This window comes from Eublepharis macularius, chromosome 8 (genome assembly GCF_028583425.1).
Source record: "Eublepharis macularius isolate TG4126 chromosome 8, MPM_Emac_v1.0, whole genome shotgun sequence".
NCBI lineage: Eukaryota > Metazoa > Chordata > Lepidosauria > Squamata > Eublepharidae > Eublepharis > Eublepharis macularius.
In genome coordinates, this window is record NC_072797.1 from 11712319 (window position 1) to 11739329 (window position 27011).

Genomic DNA, 27011 nt, shown 5'->3' on the forward strand with positions numbered 1-27011 from the left:
GTAGAAGTGGTTATTAAATCTGAATCCTGCAATTCTGCAAGCTGTCTGCCCCGTTGCTAGCGGATATGGTACTGTTTCTGAAAGAAGGCGATTCCATGCCAGCAAGATTGCATGATCCAAAACGTCTTGTGTGATGAACACCCACTGCTACTTGGATAAGGAGATAGCATAACAAGAAAATATCCACTGAAACAAAACCTTTACCTGTCAACGACCTGTAATCCTAAATAAAGAGTTGGCGGTTGAAACAAGTCCAAAAGATACCAAAGAACCAAAGAAAAAGAGGAATACGATGCATGAATGGATTAAAGTCCCTATCCACATATCCACTAACATCAGATTGAATTAGACTCTCCTCCCCGCCCCCAAATTAGACTCGCCTTACTATCCTAGTTTAGAAAGTTTTTAATATTTTGGTCTTCTTTATGACCAGATTCACTCACCATAGAAAGGCTGTTTTCAGCGCAACCTCTGGGGTGAGTGTAATATCCACACCAGCCCTAAGAAAACCCTACTGGCTAAAGTCCAGTCAAATCGGTATCCTGAAGAAATAAGCCTCAGAAAGCCAAAACGCATTCGGAAGGCTCCTTGACCAGCAGGACTGGAATGGGAAGTCTCCAAAATCTGCAGGTCATGGAGAGAACTGTTTTCCTTCAGAATGGAGGAGGATGCAGTTGGCGTGTACCTTTGTCTTTACATTTCTCAAGAGCCCACGACATGACCGTCAAACAGAAGGCAGCCATGTTGTCCAGCCCCTTCTGTGGCAGGCAGTCATGTGAGACTTCTTTCTGAAAGGGATAAGGAGGTGCCAGGAGGACAGCAGAGGACACGTCGCTAAGCAACAACTATCTTGCTTCGGTCAACAGAGAACAGGTTGCTCCTTCTGCAGTATAAGGATTCTGTTGCCCGTATGTACAAGTGTATGAATTTCTTTAGCGGCCGAGGATGTATTGCTTTCTGTTCTCTTGGATATTTGCGTGAGGCACGGAAAAGGGAAAGAAAGTCTTGTTTAATAAATAGCTGAAAGAACAGTTTTGGATTTGGAGAGAGAGTTTGGTGCAGTGGTTAAGAGCGGCAGGACTCTAATCCGAAGAGCCAGGTTTACACTTTGTAAACCACTCTGAGTGGGTGTTAACTTGTCCTGAAGGGCGGTATATAAATGTATTACAATCATGATCACAATCAGGATCACGATTACCATTATTTAGCCCCATTCTGAGTTTCAATACAGAATTTCCCAGAGTCATCACCCTTATTTCAAAATGTTTGCACTAACCAGCAGAGAAGATGATATTCAGACAACCTTGCCTTATCGTATTTGTATTCATGAGGGAGAAGGAGTAGACTGTAGGGGGGAAGGTATCTGTGAATGGAACTGAGCTGAAGCATCTATCACAGTTGTAGAATCTGGTGCTTTTACAGTGCAATCCTAAGCCGAGTTACTCCAGTCGAAGCCCATTGACTTTGATAGGCTTAGACTGGAGTCACTCTGCTTAGGATTTCCGTATTAATCTTGTTTAACTGTTATGCATCATGGGACAGGGTTTGCCACTTGACAGAAGAGATCACATTGGAGCAATTGCCTAGGCTTTAGTCAATTAAATGGCTACATTTGCATACATTTGCATGTCCTTCAAACCAAGATTTCTGATAGAAAACAATATGCTTTCTTTACTCTGTAAGGTTATATCCTGGCATTGAAAATAGGCAGCTGTTTTTCAATAAACTATCTCTTTAGTATCATGCATTAGACTTCTAGGACCATTGGCACGGAAGTGCGTGCATGTCCATGTTTCGCATACTCTGTACAGAGAACTCCATCGATGGTTCCTAGCCACAGTGAATAAAAGGAAACCTGTGAACGATGGTTGTTGTGGGTTTTCCGGGCTGTATTGCCGTGGTCTTGGCATTGTAGTTCCTGACGTTTCGCCAGCAGCTGTGGCTGGCATCTTCAGAGGTGTAGCACCAAAAAACAGAGATCTCTCAGTGTCACAGTGACACTGCCTTCGACAATAAACCTGTGAACCTCAGTGCTAGGAGGCAGTATCACAGGAAGAGCCTGGCCTCTGTTCAGACTCTGAACCCAAACTGATCATGTATGAATTCACCCTGCATTGACTTCAAAGGATTCGCCTTGGGAACCTGTCAGGTTGCAATCTTATGCATGCACACCTGGGAGTAAGCCGCACTGAACACAGCAAGTCTTACTTCTGAATAAACATGCAGGAAACTGCACTGCATATCATTGTGTGAATAGCGGCCAGTGCCAAGCGAACCAACGCACATCACTTTGAATCCTAAAACAAGAAGGCATATTGTATTCATGCCACGTCTCTTTTTCAGAACTATTCTGTTCAAGGCAAGGGAGATGTGGTTCTTTCGGTCCGGGCCTTTGCCCTGGTGCATGTAATGGATCGTGTTCTTTCCTCATAGTGTAGAATTTGCCATCCATCTAATTCCAAAGGAAATTACAGCTTGATCCCCATGTGCATGGTGTGAAAAGGAGAAGCAAATTATGGCTTTATTGGGCAGGCCCCAACCTCTTTTTCATGGCCATTGGACTAAAAAGTGGAAAGGGAAGAATACGTTTCTGTAACTTGGCCCAAGGAAGTAATTGTGAGTCCTTACGTGTGATGGACAATTCTTCCTTTGGCAAGGGACATATGTTTCCCCTTCCACACGAAATTCTGTAGGAGAGGCAGTTTGGTGTAGGGGTTAAGAGCGGCAGGACTCTAATCTGGAGAGCCAGGTTTGATTTTCCACTCCTCCACTTGAAACCAGCTGAGTAACCTTTGGTCAGTCACAGTTTCTTGGTGCTTTCTCAGTCCCACCCACCTCATAAGGTGATTGTCGTGAGGATAATAATAACACACTTTGTAAACCACTTTGAGTGGGTGTTAAGGATGGTATATAAACCGAATGTTATTATTATGTTATTATTAGGCTTTGGCCAGCCTTACCTACCGCTAAGAGAACCTCAAGATTCTTGGGAATGTGGAGATTTAAGGCCTTGTATGAGTTGAATCCTCCACTTCATGTTCCACTTAGAAATCAGCCCCATTTAATTTCAAAAAGGTTTTCTTCCAGGTAAGTAGGGCTGCCTGATTCAGTCCGGTCCCCAAATGTTATATACAACTGCAAAATACCCACAGGAATTCTGCAGGGCAGATGAATGAACAAGAAACCACATTCCTGCTCAAAGATCTTTCCTACCAAGTTCTCTTAAGACTTTGAATTCTAGCATCATTTTCTCCACGTATAGCACAGTGAGGGGGGGGGATATGCAAAGAGAGTCAGCCCTATTTCAGAGAACACTAGAAAGCTACATCCATCTGGTTCTCTATCTTTTTTACTATGGCTATCTCGTTCAGTTCTGCCAGCTTTGGTGAGCAACATTTTCCCCTAGTTATCCTACCAGGGACTATTTAATAGACGGTGGTAACTTAAGACTGGGCCTGGGGGACAACTTCAGGTTGGGGCAGACTCTTTGTGTAACTTACAGGAAATGTTCCTGGTGAGTCACCATCCTGGAGGGGCCACTGGTGGCCACCAGGAAGTGCTGCAGGAACCCTTGAGCACCAACAACGACTAGTGTCCTTTGGTGTAGTGGTTAAGAGCATCAGGACTCTAATCTGGACAGCCAGGTTTGATTCCCCACTCCTCCACTTGAAGCCAGCTGGGTGACCTTGGGTCAGTCACAGCTCTCTCAGAGCTCTCTCAGCCCCACCCACCTCACAGGGTGATTCTTGTGGGGATAATAACAGCATACTTTGTAAACTGCTCTGAGTGGATGTTAAGTTGTCCTGAAGGGCAGTCTATAAATCAAATGTTGTTGTTGTTGTTGTTATGGTGTTGGCGCTTGCAGGGCTGCTGCTTGGCAACTGTGCTGGAGAAGGCAAAACATCCTAAGATGAAATATGTGCTGATGGGAAGGGCACTGGCTGAGGCCGAGTGGGAAAGAGATCTGGGCGTTGTAGTGGATAGTTTGATGAAAATGTAGATTCAGAGGGACGCAGTAGTGGACCGTACCCTCCAGCCATGCCTCCACTTTAACTCTCTAAAATTACTTAACCTTTTTCTTTCTGTCTTGTATTACTCCCTGTCTATGACAGGGTCACGTATGCCTGCCTGCAATGCTTGCCATGGGTGGGTTGTATGCTGCCCAAGAGTCCTCTGAAACTGTGAAGAGTTCTGAGCACCTTTCAGTGCCTGTTGTTTAGAAGCTCACTGTGTTCTCTCTCCTTTGAAGTTAAACACTTTCACTTCCGTAGCCAATGGCCTTGGAGCCAGATGCAGCTAGACTGAGTCATATCTGCCATGAGAACAAAGATGATTTCATTCCTCACTTGCTATTGTTTCCTATGGTAGTCTAAACTTTGCTACTTTTTGTCTCTGGCGTTCGCGCCAGAATTTCAACAGGCTACTAACCTGGGGGGTGGGACTTTCCTCTATAACTAACCATGCTTTTCCTCCGCACGTCACTTCTGCCAATTTCACTGTCTGAGTACCTTGAAACTGATGGATCTCTAATAAAGCTTACTTTGATCAAATCATCTGTGTGATTGATGTGAACAACTTGGGGATTTAATTGCCGAGGACTGAAAGGCAGTTTGGTCTTCGACAGCATTCTAGACGGAAACAATGAGGCTTGAAGGTCTTGGCTCTTGTGTGACTGGTGTTAATTGGTGTGTGTGTGTGTGTGTATCTGTGTCTCTCTTTCTCCTGGCCGTTCACACATTTCAGTTGTGAAGGAATACTTAGAGGATAGGAGAGACTAAGAGCAGAACCACAAGTGACAAAAGGCACAGGTTGGACACTTGTCAGCTTCCCTCAAGTTTTGATGGGAAATGTAGGCATCCTGGTCTCACGGCTTCGCTCTCTGACTGCTGTCCAACGGACTTTTCAACTGTCACTTGTCCAACATTCCGCCAAGCTGCCTACATTTCCCGCCAAAACTTGAGGGAAGCTGACAAATGTCCAACCTGTGCTTTTTGTCACTTGTGGTTCTGCTCTCAGGGTTCTGTGGCACCAGGGGTCACATTGTGCATAACACGTGGCAAAACAAAAGAGGATCTGACCCACTGAAGATCAGCCAATGGACAGAGCACTGCAGCGCCTATTTGTTTCTAATACCTGTAGCAGGGAAATTCCACAGCGTCATTCTCTTTCTGTCCATCTTGCCTCACTATCACTTTGGCAAGGTACCAGCCACTGCTTCCTCCTCTGCCGTCATGCCCTATCCTCACCCTTCTCACCTGCTTCAGGTTGACCGCTTCAATGATGAACTCGTCAATCTTTGGCAGAAGGAGGGGAAAAAAGAAGCGTTAAGAAGGCGTACAGGAAGTTCAAGAAACACACGCATGCCCACGCCGAGCCAGTGACACGAGAGCTGGACTATGACCTGGGAGAATCAGGTTTGAGCCCCATCTCTGCCACCATCTCTTTGGGAGTGACCATAACAAGCAGGACTTCCTCAATCCCACTAAGCACACATGCCAAGCAATTCTTTACAAAAACGGTGGTGGGATTTGTCGCAGGAACCAAACAAGGACGGGAGAACACTTTGCATGGTGAAAAATGAACGAAAGAAATCTGAGGAAAACCAACAGGGTCCAAAGGACGGAAGATCGATAATCTTTCCCTCTGCATCATTTCAAATACGCTTCCTTTAGAGAAGAGCAGGGAGGCATCTGAGGTTCTCTCCTCCTCCATTTTACGCTCCCAGCAACAATTCCTTGAGGTGGGCCAGACTGAGGAATTCTAACTAGTTCAAGAGATTTGAACCTGGGCCCCCCCCCCCGATATGAAGACTCTAACCATTACATCACACTGCCTTGCGGATTAACATGGACGCATCCTATATTGAGTTTTGCAAATATGCTCTTTGTCGTGCATCTGACGAAGAGAGCGGTGGCTCTCGAAAGCTTATGCTACAATAAAGTTGGTTAGTCTTAAAGGTGCCACTGGACTCTTTACTATTTTGCTACGAGGAGGAAAAGCGAATTCTTTCCTGCCCTGCCTTCGTGGACCTGCCATCTGCTTTCATCTTAATCAGCTGAGACAGGCCGTGGCTTGAACCAGTACATACTAATGAGGACAAATGATTACTCTTATTAGCTAAGCAACACATACCTGAAAGTCGAACTAGGGAAGATGAGCTTGCTGACAGTTGACATATGGGCCACTGGGGTGTTCAACAAGGTGGCCTGCTGGCATCTATCTGAGTTAATTTTTATATTAAGAGTGTAAATCCTGAATTAAAAGGATGCAGGCAAATGCATGGCTGTTTTCCCACTACTAATCTGCTTCCGTAACGTTGTGAAACATCACGCAGAAACCGTGGAAGATAGCATCTTCTCGCAAGAGTTTTGCGCGATGTCGCGCAAAACTCTCGTGAGAAGATGCTATCTTCCGCATTTTTTGCACGACATTTCACAATGTTACGGAAGCAGGTTTGTAGTGTGAACACACCCATGTCGGTACTAATGTATGTAGATAACAGAAATATGTTATCTTTAAGCTGAGAAACAGTTGGCCTGTGTACTTGTAAGACCAGGGAGGCATCTGTGGTTGTCTCCTCCTCTGTTTCATGCTCCCAGCAACAACTCCTTAAGGTAGGCCAGACTGAGGAATTCTAACTAGCTCAAGAGATGTGAACCTGGGCCACCCCAATATGAAGACTCTAACCATTACATCACACTGCCTAGCGGATTAACGTCAATGAGTTTTGCAATAGTCAAGAGGAGAACATGTTCAAAGTCTTTCATAGCTTATCTGCTGCATATCTTATCTTCCTGATGGCTGTAAAAGCGAGCCATTTTGCTATTTTTCTGAATGATCTTTGGGTGGTAGGGCTGGTTAATACGGCCTGCTTCAATCTTTGAAAAATAGCAAAAGACATATTGCAATGTGGTTTACTCCAAGATTCAACCTGTTCTCTCCCATCCCTTGTGTACACGGACCCGAGAGGGGCTTCACGTCAAAGTCTACAAAAACAAAAGGAAACATCCCAAACTGCTCATAAAGAGCTTTTAAGAGGGGCTCTCTTTGCACATCTGTAGCTGCTGCCAGCTATCCACTCTTCTTCCAAATCTGCTTGGGAAAGAACTCCTTTTCTCTTCTTCACCCAACCTTCTTCTGAGCGCTCTTCTGCTAAAGTGATTTACAAGCACTCAGAGGTGTCCCCTTTTGGTTTCTGTTGTCTAATGGTCCTGCCGCCTTGGCTTCTGTCACATGTCACAGCCCCCACTTGGAACGGCATTAAATCTACTTAATGATGTGCCAGCAGTGAAAAGAAAACTATATGATGCCAGATGAAGCAAATGTATGTCCCCACCTGGTGACAGATGAAATAACAGATCGTGTTCTCCTCTTCACTGGCATCCAAAATTTGCCACCTAAGATGATGGCCTGACACAACAACCTTGGAGAGCTGCCTCTCCTGTTTTGCACGGGGAGGGGGGGGGTCTCTATGAGTCGCACATCTTCCATGGAGAGATTTAACAATTCCACCCAATGGTAACCAGTTACCAGCCAGTGTGATGTAGTGGGTAGAAGCACAGAAGTAGAACCAGGGAGACTTCGGTTCAAATACCTACTCATGTTATTAGGTAGAGGACCACGCACCATCTCTCAGCCTGCCTATATCACAAGCTAGCCCAGATGAGAGGAGGGTTGCGGGAGGTATAAATACTGCCCTGAAATTCTGGGAGGAAGGGTGGAATAAATGCTCAATAATCATGTGAATCACATTCCTTTGCTGGTTTGAATTAAGTGATTCAAAACATCGCTGTGTTTTCCTACAAACTCCAGCAAGTACAGAACCATCGTACTTGATCAGAAAAGAATTGTTATTACCCTGCCTAACCTAAACTTTCCATTTTCCCATTTCACATGAAAATGTCAGCCCACCTTCACTTTCACCACATGGGGCTAGAAAACATTTCCTTTGGCAGACAGCGGTTGTCTAAGGCTCACTCTCCATCACTTCTGGCAGCAGCAAAACATCTTGCCTGTAGTAGTGGATGGGACAGGACACCAAGAAGCCAGTTCCCAGATAGTCCTGGGAATGCTAAGAGTCTCTCTACATAAGACGCCTCGGCGCATGTTCATCAAGTGTAGGGAGACACAATGTTAGCCGGGAAGCGTAGTTTAAAAAGACAGAGCCAGCAGAGATCGTTCCTCAGAGGTTTTGTTAATTTCGTCTTCCCCTCCCCAAAGGCTCTGTCAATTTCACCTCTAGTCTAAAACTGTGCGGGATAGCAACCAGGGGGCAGCGAGGAATGGAAATGGGCTGCCTTCCAGAACTGGGCTTGGACCTAGAGAGGTTATAATGGGCTGAAGTCTCCCTTCTGGCATTTCGCAGCCCCTTCACACAGCTCCAGTGTATCATAAAGCCCTTGCCCTGCTGCTGGCTCGGTCTTTTGAAACTATCCTTCCCGGCTACCCTTGCATCTCCTGACATGTGTTCTTCGTGTGTCGGACGTCTCGTGTAGAGAGATTCTAAGAGTTGAATTCCCTGGAGGCTTGCTGCTCAGAATTCCCACAACGGCCTGAGACAACTTGATCTGCGGGCCTGTTAGCTGGGTTGGTCCTGACGATGGCTGATTCCGCACACGTTGGATAATGCACTTCCAATCCTCCTTATAGATCATTTGGAACGGAATTTTTCGTGTGCGGAACAAAAAATCCACCTCAAACAATTGATAAAGTGCATTATCCAACATGTGCGGAACCAGCCTTCCTCTCTCTCTCTCTCTCTCTCTCTCTCTCTCTCTCTCTCTCTCTCTCTCTCTCTCTTTCTGCCTCTCCGTACCTATGACACTTAAGCAGACACACACACACACACACACACGTGTAAACTTACACTGCCCTTCTCAAATTTATTGGTAGTGTTCACGCTGTTGTGGAGGAGCCGGTCCCCGGTGTCTCCTTGTTCCCCAATGAGACAAGTGAAGACTTTGGCATCTGTCCCGCTTCCACTCACTGACCCGGTCTGCACAGTCACCCGGTACTTTATCACTGCAAAGGCACAGGTTAATAAAAAACAAAAATTCCCCTGATGAAACGGCTCGGCTTTTTCCATACGGTTGACTGCAGGTCGTTCTGAATGAGGGCGTTCTGCTTCACGGCTCACGGTTCTCACGGGGCAATTCTCCTGAAGTGTTATTGGGTTTTGACCATGTACGAGAGTGGTTATTTCCCCCTCCCCCATGAAACATAAAACCAAGCAGAGGCTTGGAGGAACAATACAAACATTACCGAGCAACAGTACAAAGAGTACAAAAACAGTACGAAGTATTATTGAGTTAATATGTCATAAAACACATTGATTTTTATCCCATATGCTTATTACCAGATTTGTCAGAAAGGAAAACAACTCTGAATGTAAGATAACCCTCTCTTTACAAGGTTATACACAAGAATCTGTCTCACAGTACACACAATTAGCTGTGACACTTTTGTTAATAAAATAATACGAATGCGGGCTGATCCGGATGTCGGCTGTCATTTAGGGGAGATGGAAGAAACGCCTAAATACACTTGTCTGATCCACTTATGGACCATTTTGACGGAGTTACAATGATGGATATTGACAGGATTCTGGGATCTGTGAAGGCTGCTACTGGCGCACTAGATCCTTGCCCATCTTGGTGATTAAAATCATGTAAACGCTGCATAAATGAGCCCCCGATGTCTATCATAAATCAGTAAAGAGTCCAGTAGCACCTTTAAGACTAACCAACTTTATTGAGGGATACGCTTTTGAGAACCACAGCTCTCTTCGTCAGATGCATCACATGCATTTGAGGAAGAGAGCTGTTGTTCTCGAAAGCTTATGCTACAATAAAATTGGTTGGTCTTAAAGGTGCTACTGGAATCTTTACTATTTTGCAACTAATTCCTATGGATGTTAGAGATAAAGAGATTGAAATCAGATGCATCGGATAAAGAGAGCTGTGATTTTCGAAAGCTTATGCCTCAATAAAGTTGGTTTGTCCTAAAGATGCTACTGGACTTTTTACTATTTTGCAACTACAGACTAATATGGCTGACTCCTCTCTATCATAAATCAGCCACTAACTCAAGGCACTTTCCCCCAGCCACTCAAGCGATTATCTGCCCAGCGATTATCTATTTAAAAACCGTTCCTACACAAAAATTATTTGGTCAGTTATTGCCCAGTCTCTAATTTGCCCTTTCTGGGCAAAGTGGTTAAGAGAGCAGTAGGAGACCAGCTGTAGGTATTCTTGGATAACTCTGGTACTCTGGACTCCTTTCAGTCTGGTTTCAGGCCAGGCTATGCAATGGAGATGGCTCTGATGGACAGGGCTGGATCGAGGGAGCACGGGGAGTAGCCTGCCCCCGGCAACGCCAAAGAGGGGACACCGGGCGCAGCTGCCAGCCACCGGGAGCATGTCACGGCCCACGGCTTGCCGTGCGGGAGGCTGAGTGCAGGGTTGGGAGGTCCTCGCCTGTCCCACCAATGGGGCAGCTGGCTTGCCGTGCGCACAGGACCTCCCAGCCCTGTGCTCAGCCGTCCGCGCCACCACTGGCCACCGCTGCCAGCTCCGCCATATGCAACAGCTTGCTTGAAGAAGTCCCATTCTCCTGGCTTGCCACAAACAGAGCAAAAAATAAAAGATCCAGGAAGGCTTTCTTACATATATAATAGGGCTGTGTTGTAAGGAAATAGTTCAAAGAGATGCTTCGATAAAGGAACAGGGACTGTAGACTATACTACTATGCACTGTCACTATCATTTTTATGTCATGTCAAATTGCTGATGTTTTGTTTCAACGTCGTTTCAGCTCTGTATCAGATTTCCGCTTGTTTTCGAATTTCTGCAATCTATACCCTATTGTACGGTTTCTTAAATGTCCCAGCCGTTGATTGTACTAAACTTCATTGTGTAATCTGTCTTGAGTCTTTGTAGAAAGGCAGACTATAAATAATGTCAATATATAAAATAAATACAAAATAAGTAAAAGTTTTATAAACACACATATTTGTAACTTTTCTGCAAATTTAAGATGACCATAACCTAATAGCAACTGATGCCTGTGTAGAAGAGGGTCTTTGCAAAACCAAGTGGTGCAAACTGGAAACTGGTCTTGCAAATCCTTCCCTCCTTTCACTTGTGCGACCTGATTGTGTTTTTGCTTTGCATTTTCACCAGCACTCACCACGCATAACACTAAATAGAATTATTAACTAAGATCTTAAACCAGATGGATATGTCTAATATATGTTCATGTGAGTTGCCATCTAGTGGTTAAAAGTAAAACTAAGCATGGTCCTAAGCATGGTCCTAATCCTTAAGGGGTGATTTCTGAAGATGGAAGCTTGTCTGGAGTCTTGTGCACAGACACGCCAAGCCTGGCAACAAGTGGAAGGTTTGAGGGTGGGAACATGGCGGGGCCAGTATCACAAGTGTGATCATGTCACTTCCAGGGAGAGTGGGTAGCTCTGGGAATTGCTGGAAACTCTATGGTAACTCACAATGCCACTACCTCTCCCCCTGCTTGGGTCAGGGGCTGTTGGCAACCCTAATACACACATACATGCTCAAATAAAGTAGAGCTAAACTCTTGTTTTAATGGTGTGACCTCTCAGTAATGCCATGTACATACTCTATGTAACAGTGAACCCTGTATCTCAGATTCCCAGCCCTGCAACAGCAAATATTGGGAGATTTTTGGATCAGTGCCTGGGGAGGGTGAAATTTCAGGAGGAAGTGACATCACTTCTGGGTGACACTCTAGGAACTTCCCCATGTCTCTCCCCATAGAGACCAAGAGGAAGTGACATGACTTCTGGGTGATACTCTAGGAATTAGAGTGGTCCCTCAGTGGAACGGGTCTCCTTGAGAGGTGGTGGGCTCTCCTTCTTTGGAGGTTTTTAAGCAGAGGCTAGATGGCCATCTGACAGCAATGCTGATTCTGTGAACCTAGGCAGATCATGAGAGGGAGGGCAGGAAGGGTTACATCAGTGCTTAGTTCTCGTGGCCCCTTCTTACATGCCCAAGGTAATGTCAATTGCCACGTTGGGATCAGGAAGCAATTGTCTCCAGGTTGGGAAGGCTAGGGATCCTGGAGGTTTTTTGCCAACTTCTGGGCATGGAGCAGGGGGTCACTGCATGTGGGGGGGGGTAGTTGTGAATTTCCTGCATCGTGCAGAAGGTTGGCCTAGATTACCCTGGAGTTCCCTTCCCACCCTATGATTCTATACAGACCAGGGGAAATTCCTACAGCATTGCCATCAATGCCACTCCCTCCCCCTATTTTTAATCCAGTTCCTCAAAAGATTGACAGTGGAGTATTGAGGGTTGGGGACTCCCTGCTGCCCGCAGGCAAATGAAATGCCTATCCCCCCCAGTGCTAAGGCCAAAATTATGACTAAGGCTCCTGTGCATGATGATGAAGGACGGAGCGCATGTTCTCATGGCGGGCTTCCGATTTCAAAACCATAATTTCCAGGTAGCCAACATGACATCTGCCCTGGGCCTTAGTGGCTTTGTACATTCTTCAACACACAAACAAGGGCTTCCACCAGGCTGGTCTGCTGCACTGGTAAATAGCATCCAGCCAGGGAACGTGCGCCGTTCCTCTCCGTCAACTGCTTCATAGTGCATTAAAAATAAACTTCGTCAAAGGTTTGTTGACATTTTAATCACAGCATTTGCAATTATAATCATTCTCACAACATCTCGGGAACAGATCTCCTCTGAATATTGATCAACAAGAAAGTTGGAGCTACCAAACACGGCTCGGATCCACGTCACTCAAAATTCTGCTTTCGACTGAGGATCTAAGGCTGCTCTGACCTTGTGGCAAACGGTGTCGTATCAGAGGTGTACACAGGAGTGATATCTTGGTTGTAAATCAAGCTGGATTTATCTCCCATGGATTGTCAGGTTATGCTTGGCTAAGACAATGGCCCGTTTGTTATCTGATGTATATCACAAGATATATATACATGCACATACAAATCAGGCTAGCTATAAATGGGTTTGGGGGTGGACCAATTGGAGAAAGATGGAAAAGGTCTGCTTTGGGCTGAATAGCAAGAGGACTAGAGTAAAGCTGTGTAGTCTAAGATGGGTCATTAGAAAGACGGAGAAATTGGGTGCCTGAAGAAGGAAGCTCTGACGCTAGAGAGCTTAAACTCTGAAGATCTTGTTGGTCCCTAGGGTACCACTGGCCTCAAGTCAAGATGGGTGGGGTGGGAAAGGAAGACACCCAGATGTGTGGATTTTATTCGCTGAAAAATTCAGCATTCCAAGAATCTGAGATTTGTAAAAACAGAAAAACACTCATGTTTCGGTAATGGGATGAAAACCACATGGCTTTTGACTAAGCAAAATCTCAGAAGGCAAAGAGCAGAAAAAGCTAGACGTCCTGTTGCTGAAGAATGGAGCAATGGAGATCAAAAGGATAGAAGCAACAGTAAAAGAGTCCCTTTTCTGCCTGGATGCAAAAATTCTACAGACTGTCCTTACTTTAGATCACTTCTGCACCCCACCTTTCCTGGAAGGAGCACAGCCGGGCGAGAAGGTGGCCATTTCCACACGTCTTCTCCCCCTCCCGAAAAATAGTGCAAAACTTACGGAACGACACGCCTTCATGACGCGATTTTCCAACATGACTGCTTCGTGGCACGATGACATCAGAAAATGCGCCCCAAAGCAAAGTCATAATGGAAAATCGTGCCATGAAGGCACATCGTTCCGTAAGTTTCGCGCTATTTTTCGGAAGGGGGAGACATGTGGAAACGGCCGTAGCCAAAATATCAATTGTAGTTCTAAACCTTTGAACCTCTCCCAGGATCCAGCACCAGTAAGGTGCAGTCTTCAGAAAGCCTGGATAAACAGATAATAAATATTTGCATAATTCATCCTGCTAAAGGCAAAGACGGCAGTCGAGATTGTGCCAATAAGGGAAAACAACCACAAAAAAGGTGTTAACAAAAATGGACTCATAGTTGCTACTCCTGATAAGGACTTTTCTCTCCTTACCTGGCATGACTTCAGTCACGAGTGGGCCTTCGGAGGGGAGCTCCCTCACAATCTCCTTGTCGTCTTCATTGATATCCAGCCAGCGATTGCACTTGAAGGTGTACTTGTCTTTTGTCAGCGTTTTCAAGAGGGTCACCTATTAATTAAACAAGAATACCACCAAAATTCGCAGCATTGAGAAAGGAAGGATGGAAGGAAGGAAGGAAGGAAGGAAGGAAGGAAGGAAGGAAGGAAGGAAGGAAGGAAGGAAAGAAAGAAAGAAAGAAAGAAAGAAAGAAAGAAAGAAAGAAAGAAAGAAAGAAAGAAAGAAAGAAAGAAAGAAAGAAAGAAAGAAAGAGAAAGGCAGGAACCATTTGGAGTGTGAGTTATATCATAAGGTGAGAAGATCTGTGTTAGTTGCTAGGATGCTGTTAAGACTTTTTCTTTCCTCTGCAACCTGGAAAATCAGCTAAACTCGCTGTCAGGTTCTTTGTTCTCAGAATGCTTCAGCTGACATATGACAAAATTATTTAGTTTTCATTTATGCTGCAAACACCTTCGCCTGATGACTCCATAGGCAAACGCTGAGGGATCCTAGGTCCCCCGGTGGGGGCAGGGGATCTTCTGCTCCTGCCCTCTGCCCCCCCCCCACTCACCTGGCTGATGCAGGGGGGTGGGAAAGGTGAGGGAACAGGCCTCCGAAGTGCGCTCCTGGGGCGGTGTGACAGCATCACTCCCAGGAGTGATGTCGTCACACCGCCTCTGAAGTGCACGTGTGCGAAGACAAAGAACAAAGTGTTCAATATGCGTATGCGCCTCCTAGTTTTGTCCCATGCAAGATGTACAGATTAAAGATAGCTAGCAGCTCAAGGAATTTTATACCAGGCTTGTTTGTTACAGAATCTAATGAACTGCGCATTTTACAGTAATTTTACAGTAATTTTATTTATATGCATGTAATTATATCTGTATTCTTGTATTTTTTTGTTTATTTATATATATCTTATATATATATAAGAACAAAGTGAGAGCTGGGTCCCCAAGCTCCCGCTGGGAGGGCAAGAGAACCTGGCAACCTGACCGGAAATGCTACACCTCAAAATCCATTTGGAACTTCACAGGGCTGGAGGGGAGCCCACGTGGGGGAGGGACAGCAGAAAATCCCTGGGGGTCCCTGCCTCCCCCGCCCCTGCAGCCTGGCAACCTTAACTGAGATTATTTCAACCAGGCCTCAGAAACTAGACTGGGGTTAGCTCCAGGTGGGTAGCCGCATTGGTCCGTAGCAGAAGAGCAAGATTCGGATCTGGTAGCGCCTTAAAGACCGACAAGATTTCCAGGGCACGAGCTTTCGAGCTATGCCTCTCAAAAGCTCATATCCTGGAAATCTAGTTGGTCTTTAAGGCGCTACTGGATCTGAGTCTTGCTCTTAGATGGGGGTTGAACCCTAAACATCATAAGAATTGCTACATGTGGTCAAACCAGTGGCGATCCACAACGTGATGCTCCTCCGGGTATTCCTGTCTCTCCCCCACCCCCAGCCCTGATAGGCCTTCATCAAGGCACAACACCTGTCAGACAGTTCCACCTGTCAGCAGCATGCCCTGAGCTGGGGTGGCATTGGGGGGTCAAGCAGAGGGGGGGTAGAAAAGGGGCACGAGCAACAGAGGAAATAATTGCCCAGATGCTCCTCACTGAGACCCCGTCTATATAATCACCACCATCTTCTTTCCCTCTCCCCCTTCCTCCTCACCTAGTTGCTTCTCTCCCTGACCCATGGTGCTTCTTCACCCAGCTGGCCGCTGCCCAATCATCCACCTATCTTGGGTCCATTACCCACCACTCACAAAATCTCTCTTGCTCCACGATTTGCCCTGCTATCTTGGTAGAACGTGGTCTCTCCCCTCTTCCAATGCTATGTTTTCTTCTTGGGGAAAGGAATGGAGGGAATAATAGATGGCAGTCTTTATTTACTTCTGTGGAGGAGACACCCCACCTGCGTGGCTCTCCCAACTTCCCTACCTCTCCCTGTGTGTTACAGCCCCAATCCAAACTGAGCCTGAATACTTCCGGGAATTTAGAGGTCAAGAGGGAACTCTTAGCGCACTTTACCAGTTCCCAGGTGAGAAATTCTTGGAGATCTGGGTGGTGGAGCTTGGGGAGGGCGGGGTTTGGGGAGAGGAGGGACCTCAGCAGGGTATAACGTCATAGAGCACCAATCATGGCTCATATAACACCTATCCTCTGTCAGCTGCACTGGTTACCGGTTGAGTACCGGGTCCGGTTCAAGGTTTTGGTGTTGACCTATAAAGCCCTATGCGGACTGGGCCCAGCATACCTTTGGGACCGCCTCTCCCCATATGTTCCCCAGAGGTCGCTTCGATCAGCCACTAAGAACTTGCTGATGGTCCCTGGCCCCAGGGAGGTCCGCCTGGCCTCTACCAGAGCCAGGGCCTTTTCGGTTCTGGCTCCGACCTGGTGGAACTCTCTGTCTGAGGAAACTAGGGCCCGGCAGGATTTGTTATCTTTCCGCCGGGCCTGCAAGATGGAGATGTTCCGCCAGGCATTTGGTGGGGGCTAGGCTGTCCTCTCGCCGGCCATACCACTGGAGACCTTCCACCACCCATGCAGGAAACAGGAAAATGCTGTATTTTAATATTTTATACCCGCCAATTTTAATTGTTTTGATATAATGTTTTAATGTTTTTATAATGTTTTTACTGTTTTAAACTGTTGTTAAACCACCCTGAGCTTGTCTGACGGGGAGGACGGTCTAGAAATGTGATAAAATAAATAGAGACCACCGTCCACAGCAGTCATTTTCTCCAGAGGAACTGATCTCTGTCACCTGGAATTCTGGGAGATCTCTCCAGCCACTACCTGGAAGTTGGGAACCCTGTCATCTAATCTACAGTCTACATGTTCATCACATGGGCTTTGTAACGTGTGAATTCAACTCGAGTTTCCCCAGATGCTTCATATACATTTTAAAGCTATGCACTGCAACAGGAAAGGAGGGAAATACCACAAGGCGCCGATAACTGCCGGATGTGAAGGCAGGTGGAATTCATGCATTCCTGTCCATAAGTCAGGCTTTTAACAAGTTTAATTTACTGTTACCCGGATATTTTTATTGCTCTCTGCACAAATAAGTGAGGCAGTCACCCAGTTAATAAAATCTTAGCAATTGCTTGCATGATGGCTTTCCAGCACTGCATTTTTGCAGTAGCTCCGCATATATACCTCTTGCTTATATACAGTATCATTTGCCAGTCCTTTCTCTCCTGTTTTGGGTTTTTTTCCAAGTTCTCCCCATGTGTTTTCAGACCGTTTGAAAACACATGGGAAAAGCTCGAAGACTAACCGGAAGCGCAACAACCAACCGGTAAACAATAGTGTACGGAGGAGAAAAGTCACTGCAGTTAAGAAACCTAGGTGAAATTAACTGATGACTGTTAAATTTGCACAGTATCTTTTCTTTATCTTCGGTAGTGCTCCAGCCTATATAAGATGCATTCCAAAATAAGTGCTATTAAGTTCTACGGAATATCCTTTCTTGGAAGTAAATGCCATTTAACCAAGTGGTGATTGTGCAGCATTGGGCTGCAGAGGGCTTTTAATCAATCGATCTAACTGAAGAATCAACCACATGGGGCAGCCCCCCTAACCCCGGTCTTCTTAACTGAGACAAAGCCAGGACTCAGTTTTTGTAGCCAGACATCACCCTTCCCTGAGGGAGTGGAAGTGACAGCGAACCAAAGCTAATGAGGCAGGCATGGCTGTTTGGTCCACCTCCGTGGTGCTTCGTGGCCTCCTAACCCCCTGCTAGATCCTCTTAAGGACAAAAGGGGGCAGAGACCTATCAACTCACATTAGAGGCCCAAATGCCACGATCTAGAAAGAACGTGACCTTATTAAAAGATAAATGGGGATTGTGTAGTCAAAGGACCACATTTTAAAGCCTGCAGAACAGCCCACTTGGAGCCGGTCTTCCGTGCGGACTGCTGCTGCATGACCTCACCACAAGATTTACTAATGGGCTCAGAGTTCCTAAGAACCTCCGTTTTCAATTTTAAAAATATTGACCAGTTTCTAGTCCCCCAGGCTTTTTTTCAGGAGGAATGCGGTGGAACGGAGTTCCGGAACCTCTTGAAAATGGTCACATGGCTGGTGGCCCCGCCCCCTGATCTCCAGACTGAGGGGAGTTTAGATTGCCCTCCGTGCCGCTGAGCGGCGTGGAGGGCAATCTAAACTCCCCTCTGTCTGGAGATCAGGGGGCGGGGCCACCAGCCATGTGACCATTTTCTCCAAGGGCAACCCACTGAGTTCTATCACCTCTTTTCCCAGAAAAAAAGCCCTGTAGTCCCCTATGGCAAAAGTGTTCAGCCAACCCTCGATCCTGCCTCCTGAGATTTCAATAGGAGTGATGTGAAAAGGAAAAACTTCCACATGATTGAATGACTTGTTCTTCCTATCCCTTCACCTGCCCCAGTCTCTTGCCTGGTGAGTCTTCCTCACCTCCGCTATCCACCTCTCCATTCCCACCACTGAAATGAAAGAGGTGGAGAAATAGGTGGGCGGAGGAAATGAGGCACAGCCGGTTCCTACTGGCCCTCCTTATTACTGGAACTAGGTAGGTGTCGCCATCAGGTTTTCTGCGCATTGTTTCAGTTTGCAAGGATAACCCAAAATGCCCTCCAAGCTCCTTTTTGTTGTTGTTTTGCAATGGCTGCACAAACACAGATGTTGTTCTTACCATTAGGGTGCGGGCAGAGTTACCCCCACTTTTTAACAAATCAGATTTTTCTGCAAACCTGGAGTTCCCCCCAGCTCAACAGAACCTTAATTCTGCAGAGCCAGTTCGGTGTAGTGGTTAAGAGCGGCAGGGCTCTAATATGGAGAGCCAGGTTTGATTCCCCACTCCTCCGCTTGAAGCCAGCTGGGTGATTGTGGATCAATCATAGCTCTCTCAGAGCTCTCTCAGTTGCACGCACCTCACAGGGTGATTGTTGTTGTGAGGATAATAACAACACACTTTGTGAACTGCTCGGAGTGGGCATTAAGTTGTCCTGAAGGGCAGTATATAAATCAAATGTTGTTGTTGTTATTTTGTAGCCATGACTGGCACTACTGTGCAGATTTTTTTTAAAAAAACATCTGTATGGGGACCAGCCCTTGGCTATCCAAGGAAAGGATGAAGTTTTTGTGCAACTTTGCACATTGTTCACAACCCGGAGTCAATCTAGTTTCTGTAGCACAATCCCATCTTGCAGGCTTCTTACCTTTTGCAGATGCCAGCCGGAAAACGGGGTCCGCTTCTCATGCCATATTCGGATCTTGTAAAAGGTTCCCAGATCTGGAAGCTCAATCTGCAGGGAGGAGCACCAAAAGGTTCATGGTGGCAGTTTCCCAGTACGGGCAAATCCCCCATTGGGGAGTACTTCTGACCCCCCTGGGGAGTAATCCTCACTGAAATGAGTGGGTGCTACATACTACTAGAGGGCTCTTGCACAGTTCTCACTCACTTCAATGGGGCTTCTGCAAGACAGCTTTCCCCTAGACTGCTACCTACTTCAGCACAGAAGACGGGAATTCCCCATAAATAAGCGCTTTGCTTTTCCTCACAAATCCACAGCTGACAAAGAAAAATCCCCAAGAATGTGCTGATCAGATGGGCGAGGATCCCTCACTATGCAGCAGGCAGGAGGAATAATTAAAGGTGGTCAGTGATTATGGCACAAAAGTCTACCTCTGGGATAGATGGGCAGAAGTGCACCCAACAAAGCACTTCCCTGCTTAGGTGCTCGTTTCAAGGCACTAGAGATGAGGGGAGCCTTTCATGTATGTTTTGCAAAAAATAAAAAAGGGAAGAGGGAAGGAGAATATCCTACTATATAAAAGGCTAAGCGTGTTCCAGACGACTCACTTCCTACCCTGGTGGGCCATCAGAGGGCGCTGCTGTGGAGGGAAGCCCAGAAGAGGCAGCCTGTTCCTCCGAGAGCACATCACAGTGGGAAGTCCAGGCAAGGATCAGGTGCAGAGCAGGTGGCAATGCCAGCCTCCTGACTTCACCTAGCTGGGATCAGGAGCTGAGCAGGTGGCAACGCCCGCCCCCACCTTCACCCAGCTGGGATCAGATGTGGAGCAGATGGTAATGTTTGCCCCCTGCCTTCACCTAGCCAGGATCGGTCATGGAAGAAGAGGCAATGCATACCTACCCACCCTCCCCTTTCTAGAGCCTGCTGTATTTTTTCCCACAGTGGGCTTTGTTACTAGTGCTACAATAAAGGAGCACTTAGGTTTGTTCCAGCAAATCAGATTCAGTGACAATAAGAGTCTTCCCAAGACATGTGATGTGAGTTGCATTGGGGGTACTGTTCCAGTCATGTTTTCCCAACATCTTTTATTAGGAGCCAATTTGGTGTATTGGATAAGAGCAGCAGGACTCTAATCTGGAGAGCCAGGTTTGATTTCCCACTCCTCCACTTGAAGCCAACTGGGTGACCTTGGGTCAGCTACAGCTCTCTCAGAGCTCTCTCAGCCTCATCCACCTCACAGGGTGCTTGTTGTGTGGATAATAATAACATACTTTGTAAACCACTCTGAGTGTGGCATTAAGTTGTCCTGAAGGACAGTATATAAATCAAATGTTATTATTTATTAAAATCTTCACCTGTAGTTTAAAAAAAAATCCTCTCTCCACCTCACATCACAGAACCTAGGGCTCAAAGCCAAGTGGCTGATCTTGGATCAATCACAGCTCTCTCAGAGCTCTCTCAGCCCCATCCACCTCACTGGGTGATTGTCATGAGGATAATAATGACACACTTTGTAAACCACTCTGAATGGCATGAAGTTATCCTGAAGGGCGGTATATAAATTGAATAGTGTTGTTATTGTTGTTGGTTGTTGGTTGTTGTTCCAAAGCATTCTGTTTCTTCCACAGCAAGTGATAGAATGCTTTGGAAGGTCCCCCTTCATACGAGCATCAAAACTATTGTGTAATTGAGCCCTAAGAGTAGGATTAAAAGACATTTGAATGGTACTCGGCAGGATGATAGAGGGAAGATGTCGGGCTTTGCAGCGGGTTATATATAGCAAACATACATAGCCCAACAAACTGTCACTTTCTACAACCCTGGCCAGCAAATAGGTTTGCTCAAGGACAAGTTGAAGGAGGAAGGGGCCAAAGATTAGAACCTGAGCTGCCAAATGGCTAGCCCTGCCCACCAACCCTTTCTGGAATATATGCTGCTTCTTCTGCAACCCTCTTTCACCCTTTAACATATGGTATATTGACCAAATCTGTGGATACTTAAATCTAGATCTTTCTTCAGACCCGAGAAAAAACTCAGGGTTGCAGAAAAATCTGAAATCTTAAACATATATATATACACACTGGGGGCTTAAATTGCCCAAAGCTTTAAGAAACTAACACCCTTTGTGGTTGTTGTTAGGTAACCACAACAGTATTGTCAGTTGAAGCCTTGGTTTCTATCAGTAAAAAGCAGGGCCCCTTCCAGGCCTGTTTTGGCCTTTAAGAGAAGACTTATCAGGGCCAGGCCTAGCAACGGCTGCTAGGCAACTTGGTACTACCCAACTCACATGACTCACCCAGGCCTCACTGCTCACAACTTTTCCACAGCATCCACCCCATGAAAGCCTGCAGCAGTTAGAGTTTCAGAGTAGGATCTGAGACCGAGGTTAAAATCCCCATGCAACCATGGTGCCCAATGAGAGACCTTGGACCAGTTACACACTCTCAGCCGTACCTACCTCACAGGGTTGTTGTGAAGATAAAATGAAAGAGAGGGAAATGATGTAACCTGCTTTGGGCCCCCATTGTGGAGAAAGGCAGAATATAAGTAAAGTAAATAAGTAATATATATAGCTGAAGATGATAGGCAGATACAAGGCAGGATTGGTGCGGGGTGGGAAGGAAACAGGGAAAGGTGAAGGTATTGGAGTTGTCAGGAGGAGGGAAAGAGGAAATCATGTGGGAAGGTGGATAAAGGGGTGAGTGCAAGTTCTTGCAGGTTTCTCACCATAAACCTGGGCCCAGCCCAACAACCATCAACTGGGTCATAATTTTGCCAGGTAGGGGCTGTCAGGAGGGAGGGAAGGAAGGGAAGCTGAAGCCAAGGGGGGAAAATAAAGGTAGATTAGTTACTGGCTAGAAAGAAGAGAAGGAAACAGGAAACGGAGGAGGCTATAGAAGTTTTCAGAGAAGGGAAAGAGGACATATCAGGGCGGGGGGGGAGATGTCCCCCGCAAGTCCTTGTGAGTCCCCCACTTGTTTATGCTTTAATCCTGAAATGGGGTCAAAGAGTGATACATCAATCTTTTGGTGATGGAGAGTGCCCTCAAGTCATAGCAGACTTATGGCAACCCCTGGTAGAGTTTTCATGGCAAGAGACTATCAGAGGTGGTTTGCCGTTGCCTGCCTCTGCAACCCTGGTCTTCGTTGGAGGCCTCTTATCCAATTACTAACCAAGGCCAACCTTGTTAAGCTTCTGAGATCTGACAAGATTGGGCTCACCTGGGCTATCCAGGTCAGGGCACATCGATCTTTTATGACACTAAATATTACTTTTTAGGTTCAAAGTCATAGCTACAAAATAGAGCTTTCTTTAAATACTTTGCTGAACAACTTCCTGTCACTCCTTTAGAGCATCTTATAAAAAGATCAGCATGCTTTCTATTAACCTCCTTTGAAGGGGTATTTAACTCCTTCACATTAACAACCTGCGTTTGACGGCCTGTTCTTCTGTGCCTTCTAAGTAGCGCTAACTGAAAACAAAATGTATAAGAAGGAGTTGGCCTGATCTTCACACTGCACGCCTGCAAAACCCATTGTGTAAGGATTGTGCATGTATTTTTGCATGACGAGGAGTCATACCATGAACTTGTCAGTTTGTCCAGCTTCAAAGTTATCAGAATTATTGTCTAGCTTCATTTCGTCGGACTTTCCTTTGTCGCCATAAACCTGGAGGAAGATGGGAGCATCTGTCCCTGCGCCTCTCATGTCACTTGTCCAAATCCACAGCGACCAAGGGTTTTCTACAAAAACAATAAAGATTCTAAATCACTGGAAAGGCATGATTGGTGACAAATATCAAGGGGGGAAACTAATATAAAGCAAAACTAAGGTTGCCAATTTTTTTAAACTGCCAAATCAGGAATTTTGCACATGGGCACTTAGGATTCAGCATACCATGTGCCCAAAGCCACCTGAATGTACATAATTTTAGTGTGTGTGTGTTATGTGCCATCAAATTGTCTCCGACCTATGGCGACCCCATGAATGAAAGACCTCCAGAACATTAACAGACTTGCTCAGATCCTGCAAACTGGAGGACGTGGCTTCTTTTATTGAGTCCAGCCATCTCGTTTTAGGTCTTCCTCTTTTCTTACTGCCTTCCACTTTTCCCAGCATTATTCACTTTTCCAGAGAATCTTGTCTTCTCAGGATGTGACCAAAGTACGATAGCCTCAGTCTTGTCATTTTAGCTTCTAGGGAGAGTTCAGGCTTGATTTGATCTAGTACCCATTTATTTGTCTTTTTGGCTGTCCATGCTATCCGCAGAACTTTCCTCCAGCACCAGATTTCAAATGAATCAATTTTCTTCGTGTCAGTTTTCTTCACTGTCCAACTTCTGCATCCAAACATAGCAATGGGGAATACCATAGTTTGGATTATCTTGATCTTGGTCCCCAGAGAGACATCTTTATCTTTAAGGATCTTCTCTAGCTCCCTCACAGCTGCTCTTCCAAGTCTCAATCTTCTTCTGATTTCTTCATTGCAGTTTCCTTTTTGGTTGATGAGACAAACCCCTTACTTCTGTTGAAATTCTTCTTGACTGCTATGAAGCTATGCTTTTGTATATGTATGCACCTAATTTATATTAAGTCCTTACTCCTGATAAAAATCTGGAATAACAGATGAAGGTTTTCCCAGCTCAGAGATGCAGTGATGTGAAAAGGAAAGGCTTCCACATGATTTAATAAAACTGTAATTTCCTCTTAACAGTACTCGTTGTATTGACCTCAAGCCACAGTCGATAATTGCATAGCTCCCAGAACTTTCCCCACCAAGAGAATGCCAGTTTGAGGCAAGACACATCTTACTTTCAAAATGATGGGAGGAAAAATTTAAACGAAGAAGATTTACTCAGAGGAGATTTGGTTCATGAACCTATTTATTTATTTATTGGATTTTTTAGCCCGCTCTCCCCAGAAACAGGCTCAGAGCAGGTAACAACAAGTAGTAAAAGCCACATTAAAAACACATAAAAAACATAAAATTCAGCACAAGAAAGCAGCAATTCCACACAGCAGCCCATATGCCAAACTCAATCCAATACATCTCATGGGATGGGAGATGGTACACATTTACAGTACAATCCTATGATGAGTTACTCCAGTCCAAGCCCATTGAAGTCAGTGGGCTTAGACTGGAGTAACTCTCCTTAGGATTGCACTGTTAGTGAGTTGTCAGACAACTGGGGAAGGGTTTTCCATTCCCCCCTCAACAGGAGACCAACAAAAGCTCTCACCCACGCCCCAACCACAACCATATGCCTAGCAGAACATCTGTCTTTGGGGCCCGGTGGAAGGACAATAAATCCCGCTGGGCCCTGGTTTCTATTGCTTTTTCACTTTGCAGCATTACTGTTTTTGTTGCACTGGGGAACATTTGGGGTTGGATCTGATGGAAGATTTCCAATAACTGAAAAGGGGCAGAATTTTACCAATCCACTACAGACCCTAAAGGTCCCTTGCTACCTAGGACCACTATTTCAGGGAGCATTTGGGGCAACATGAGGACAGGTGAGATGAGAAAGACCCTTTCCTCCATCAAATACATATTACTGTTGGATCCAACCTTATCTCATGTACCCTGCAGTGATACCAGGGCCGGATCTAGGGTTGCCGACGTCCGGTGCAAGCATGTGCGCGGCACATGCACGCTCCTGGTGCTGCATGATGATGTCACTTCCATGACATCATCACGCAGGGGTGGGAGACGTGCCGCCCACTTGGCAAGCCACCCGCCCAAGCGCCCGGTGCACTACAGAGGTGGCGGCAGCGGCCCAGGTGTGCGCTGGGGTGGCCGGCTGAGTGCAGGGCTAGGAGGCCCTTCGTGCGGTTTGCTTGCCCCACGGCTCTGTGCCGCCCACACAGCAAGCCAGCTGCCCCAGTGCACGGTGCACCGCGGAGCTGATGGCAGCGTGGGCATGCGCTGGGGCGGCTGGCTTGCCGTGCAGGTGGCTGAGCACAGGGCTGGGAGATCCTGCACACGCGGCAAGCCAGCCGCCCCATCGGCGGGGCAAGCAAGGGCCTCCCAACCATGCGCTCAGCCTCTCACGTGGCAAGCCATGGCATGCTCCTGGCGGCTGGCAGCCGTGTCTAGTGCCCCCTCTTTGGCAGGCTACCCCCCGCCCCCCCTGGATCTGGCCCTGAGTGATACATCCTAGAGACACCTCTGCCTACCTATTTCACAGGCTTGTTGTGAAGATAAAATGGACTCTGTGAAGAAGTCACTGTGTCTTGCCTTGAGGTTCTTGGAGAAAGGTTAGGATAAAAGCGTGAGAGGTTGTAACAACTAACAACTGTGCTGTTGTTATTTTTTTTTTAAAAAATCAAACGAACGTTTGGAAAGGCCCTAAGCTTTTCTCAGAAAGACCTGTCAGCATGCACAATGGAAAATTAATTCCGTCAGGGGTCTTGAAAAGGGCCAGCAAGGAACCCAAGCAGGCAGGCTGGTGTATGACAATAGAAATTATCCCATCGTACGGCCATGAAAGGTCACCCTTTACTCCAGGCCATCGCTTCCTGCCCATTTAACATCCAACAGCCACAAAGGAATTACACTGTCAATAGCAATCAGGTTGGATAATGGGGCAGTTTAAGGGGCATGAACGTTTTATCTGAATGGACTGCTCTGCAGAGATAAAATGGCGGCGACATTAAGTAATATTTGCGGTAATGAGCTTGGTTTCGACGGAATTGCCTCTTAAACAGGACAAACTGCTCATCACAAAAGCGTCTTGATTGGACAGGGGCCTTAACCCATTTTGAAAGCGTTCACTGTGCTAACGTGATTAGGGAACGGAGAGACAGCGCGAACCCTCTCGGCCAGGTAGCGAGCCTTATGCAACTCTTCCACTTTCTTCTCAAGCACCTCTCGGTCATTTTATTATCATTTCATTCAAAGGAATGATGAACTCCGCAGGTATCATCAAAGAGAGTACCTGAATCATTGTTCCATTACTTCGACGGCTGCTTCCACGCAAGGGCATGAAAATGCAAACCCGCCATTGCAGCAGCCGCAAGCAGCGTGAGAGGAGGCCGGGACAGCGTCCACCCATCCCTGGTCCGTTTGCCACTAGTTGCCACCGCCACCGCCACCTTTTGCTCCATTGTGTCTGTGTGAAAGCATAGATACCACAGCAACCTCACTTCCTCTCTGTCTTTCCTATGCCCCCATAAGGTGATAAATCCCCATGCTTAACTTTTGTAAACTGGCTCCCACATGGCAAATTACATGAACCCATGGAGCCTTGTCTTAAGTCAGACCTCCTGTCTGTGCAGCTTAGCATTGTCTCCTCAATGATATATCTGCTGAGTTACTCTTTTCGCTTGGTAAGGGGAACTCAGTGGTGGAGTATCTACTTTACATACTCAAAAAGAGTCCAGTAGCACCTTTAAGACTAACCAACTTTATTGTAGCATAGCTTTCGAGAATCACAGTTCTCTTCATCAGATGCATGGAGGGCAAGAAGAAACTGGTCAGATATAGAGGAGGAGAGGGGAAAGAGGAGTAGATGCAAACAGCTGCTTCTGATATGGAGATCAGTTTGCTTCTGTTAAGGAAATCAGTTACTTCTGATAATGAGATAAGCATTCATAGTCCCTATTCAGTCCCAGCCTAACTGAGTCAAATTTACATATGAATTCCAATTCAGCAGCTTCCCGTTGGATTTTGTTTTTGAAAGGTTTCTGTTGAACTACAGTG

General features: G+C 46.2%; 1 protein-coding gene across 1 annotated transcript in view; it reads right to left on the minus strand.

The window, feature by feature from the left end:
• Positions 1-27011, minus strand: part of LOXHD1 (lipoxygenase homology PLAT domains 1) — a 222286-nt gene that overhangs the window by 136844 nt on the left and 58431 nt on the right. Inside the window, exons 10-14 of the mRNA XM_054986641.1 lie at positions 22893-23053; positions 19276-19362; positions 14018-14153; positions 8867-9021; positions 5134-5294 (exon numbers count right to left, since the gene is read on the minus strand). Of these exons, the coding sequence (XP_054842616.1) occupies positions 5134-5294; positions 8867-9021; positions 14018-14153; positions 19276-19362; positions 22893-23053 (700 nt within the window). The remainder of the gene's footprint in view (positions 1-5133; positions 5295-8866; positions 9022-14017; positions 14154-19275; positions 19363-22892; positions 23054-27011) is intronic.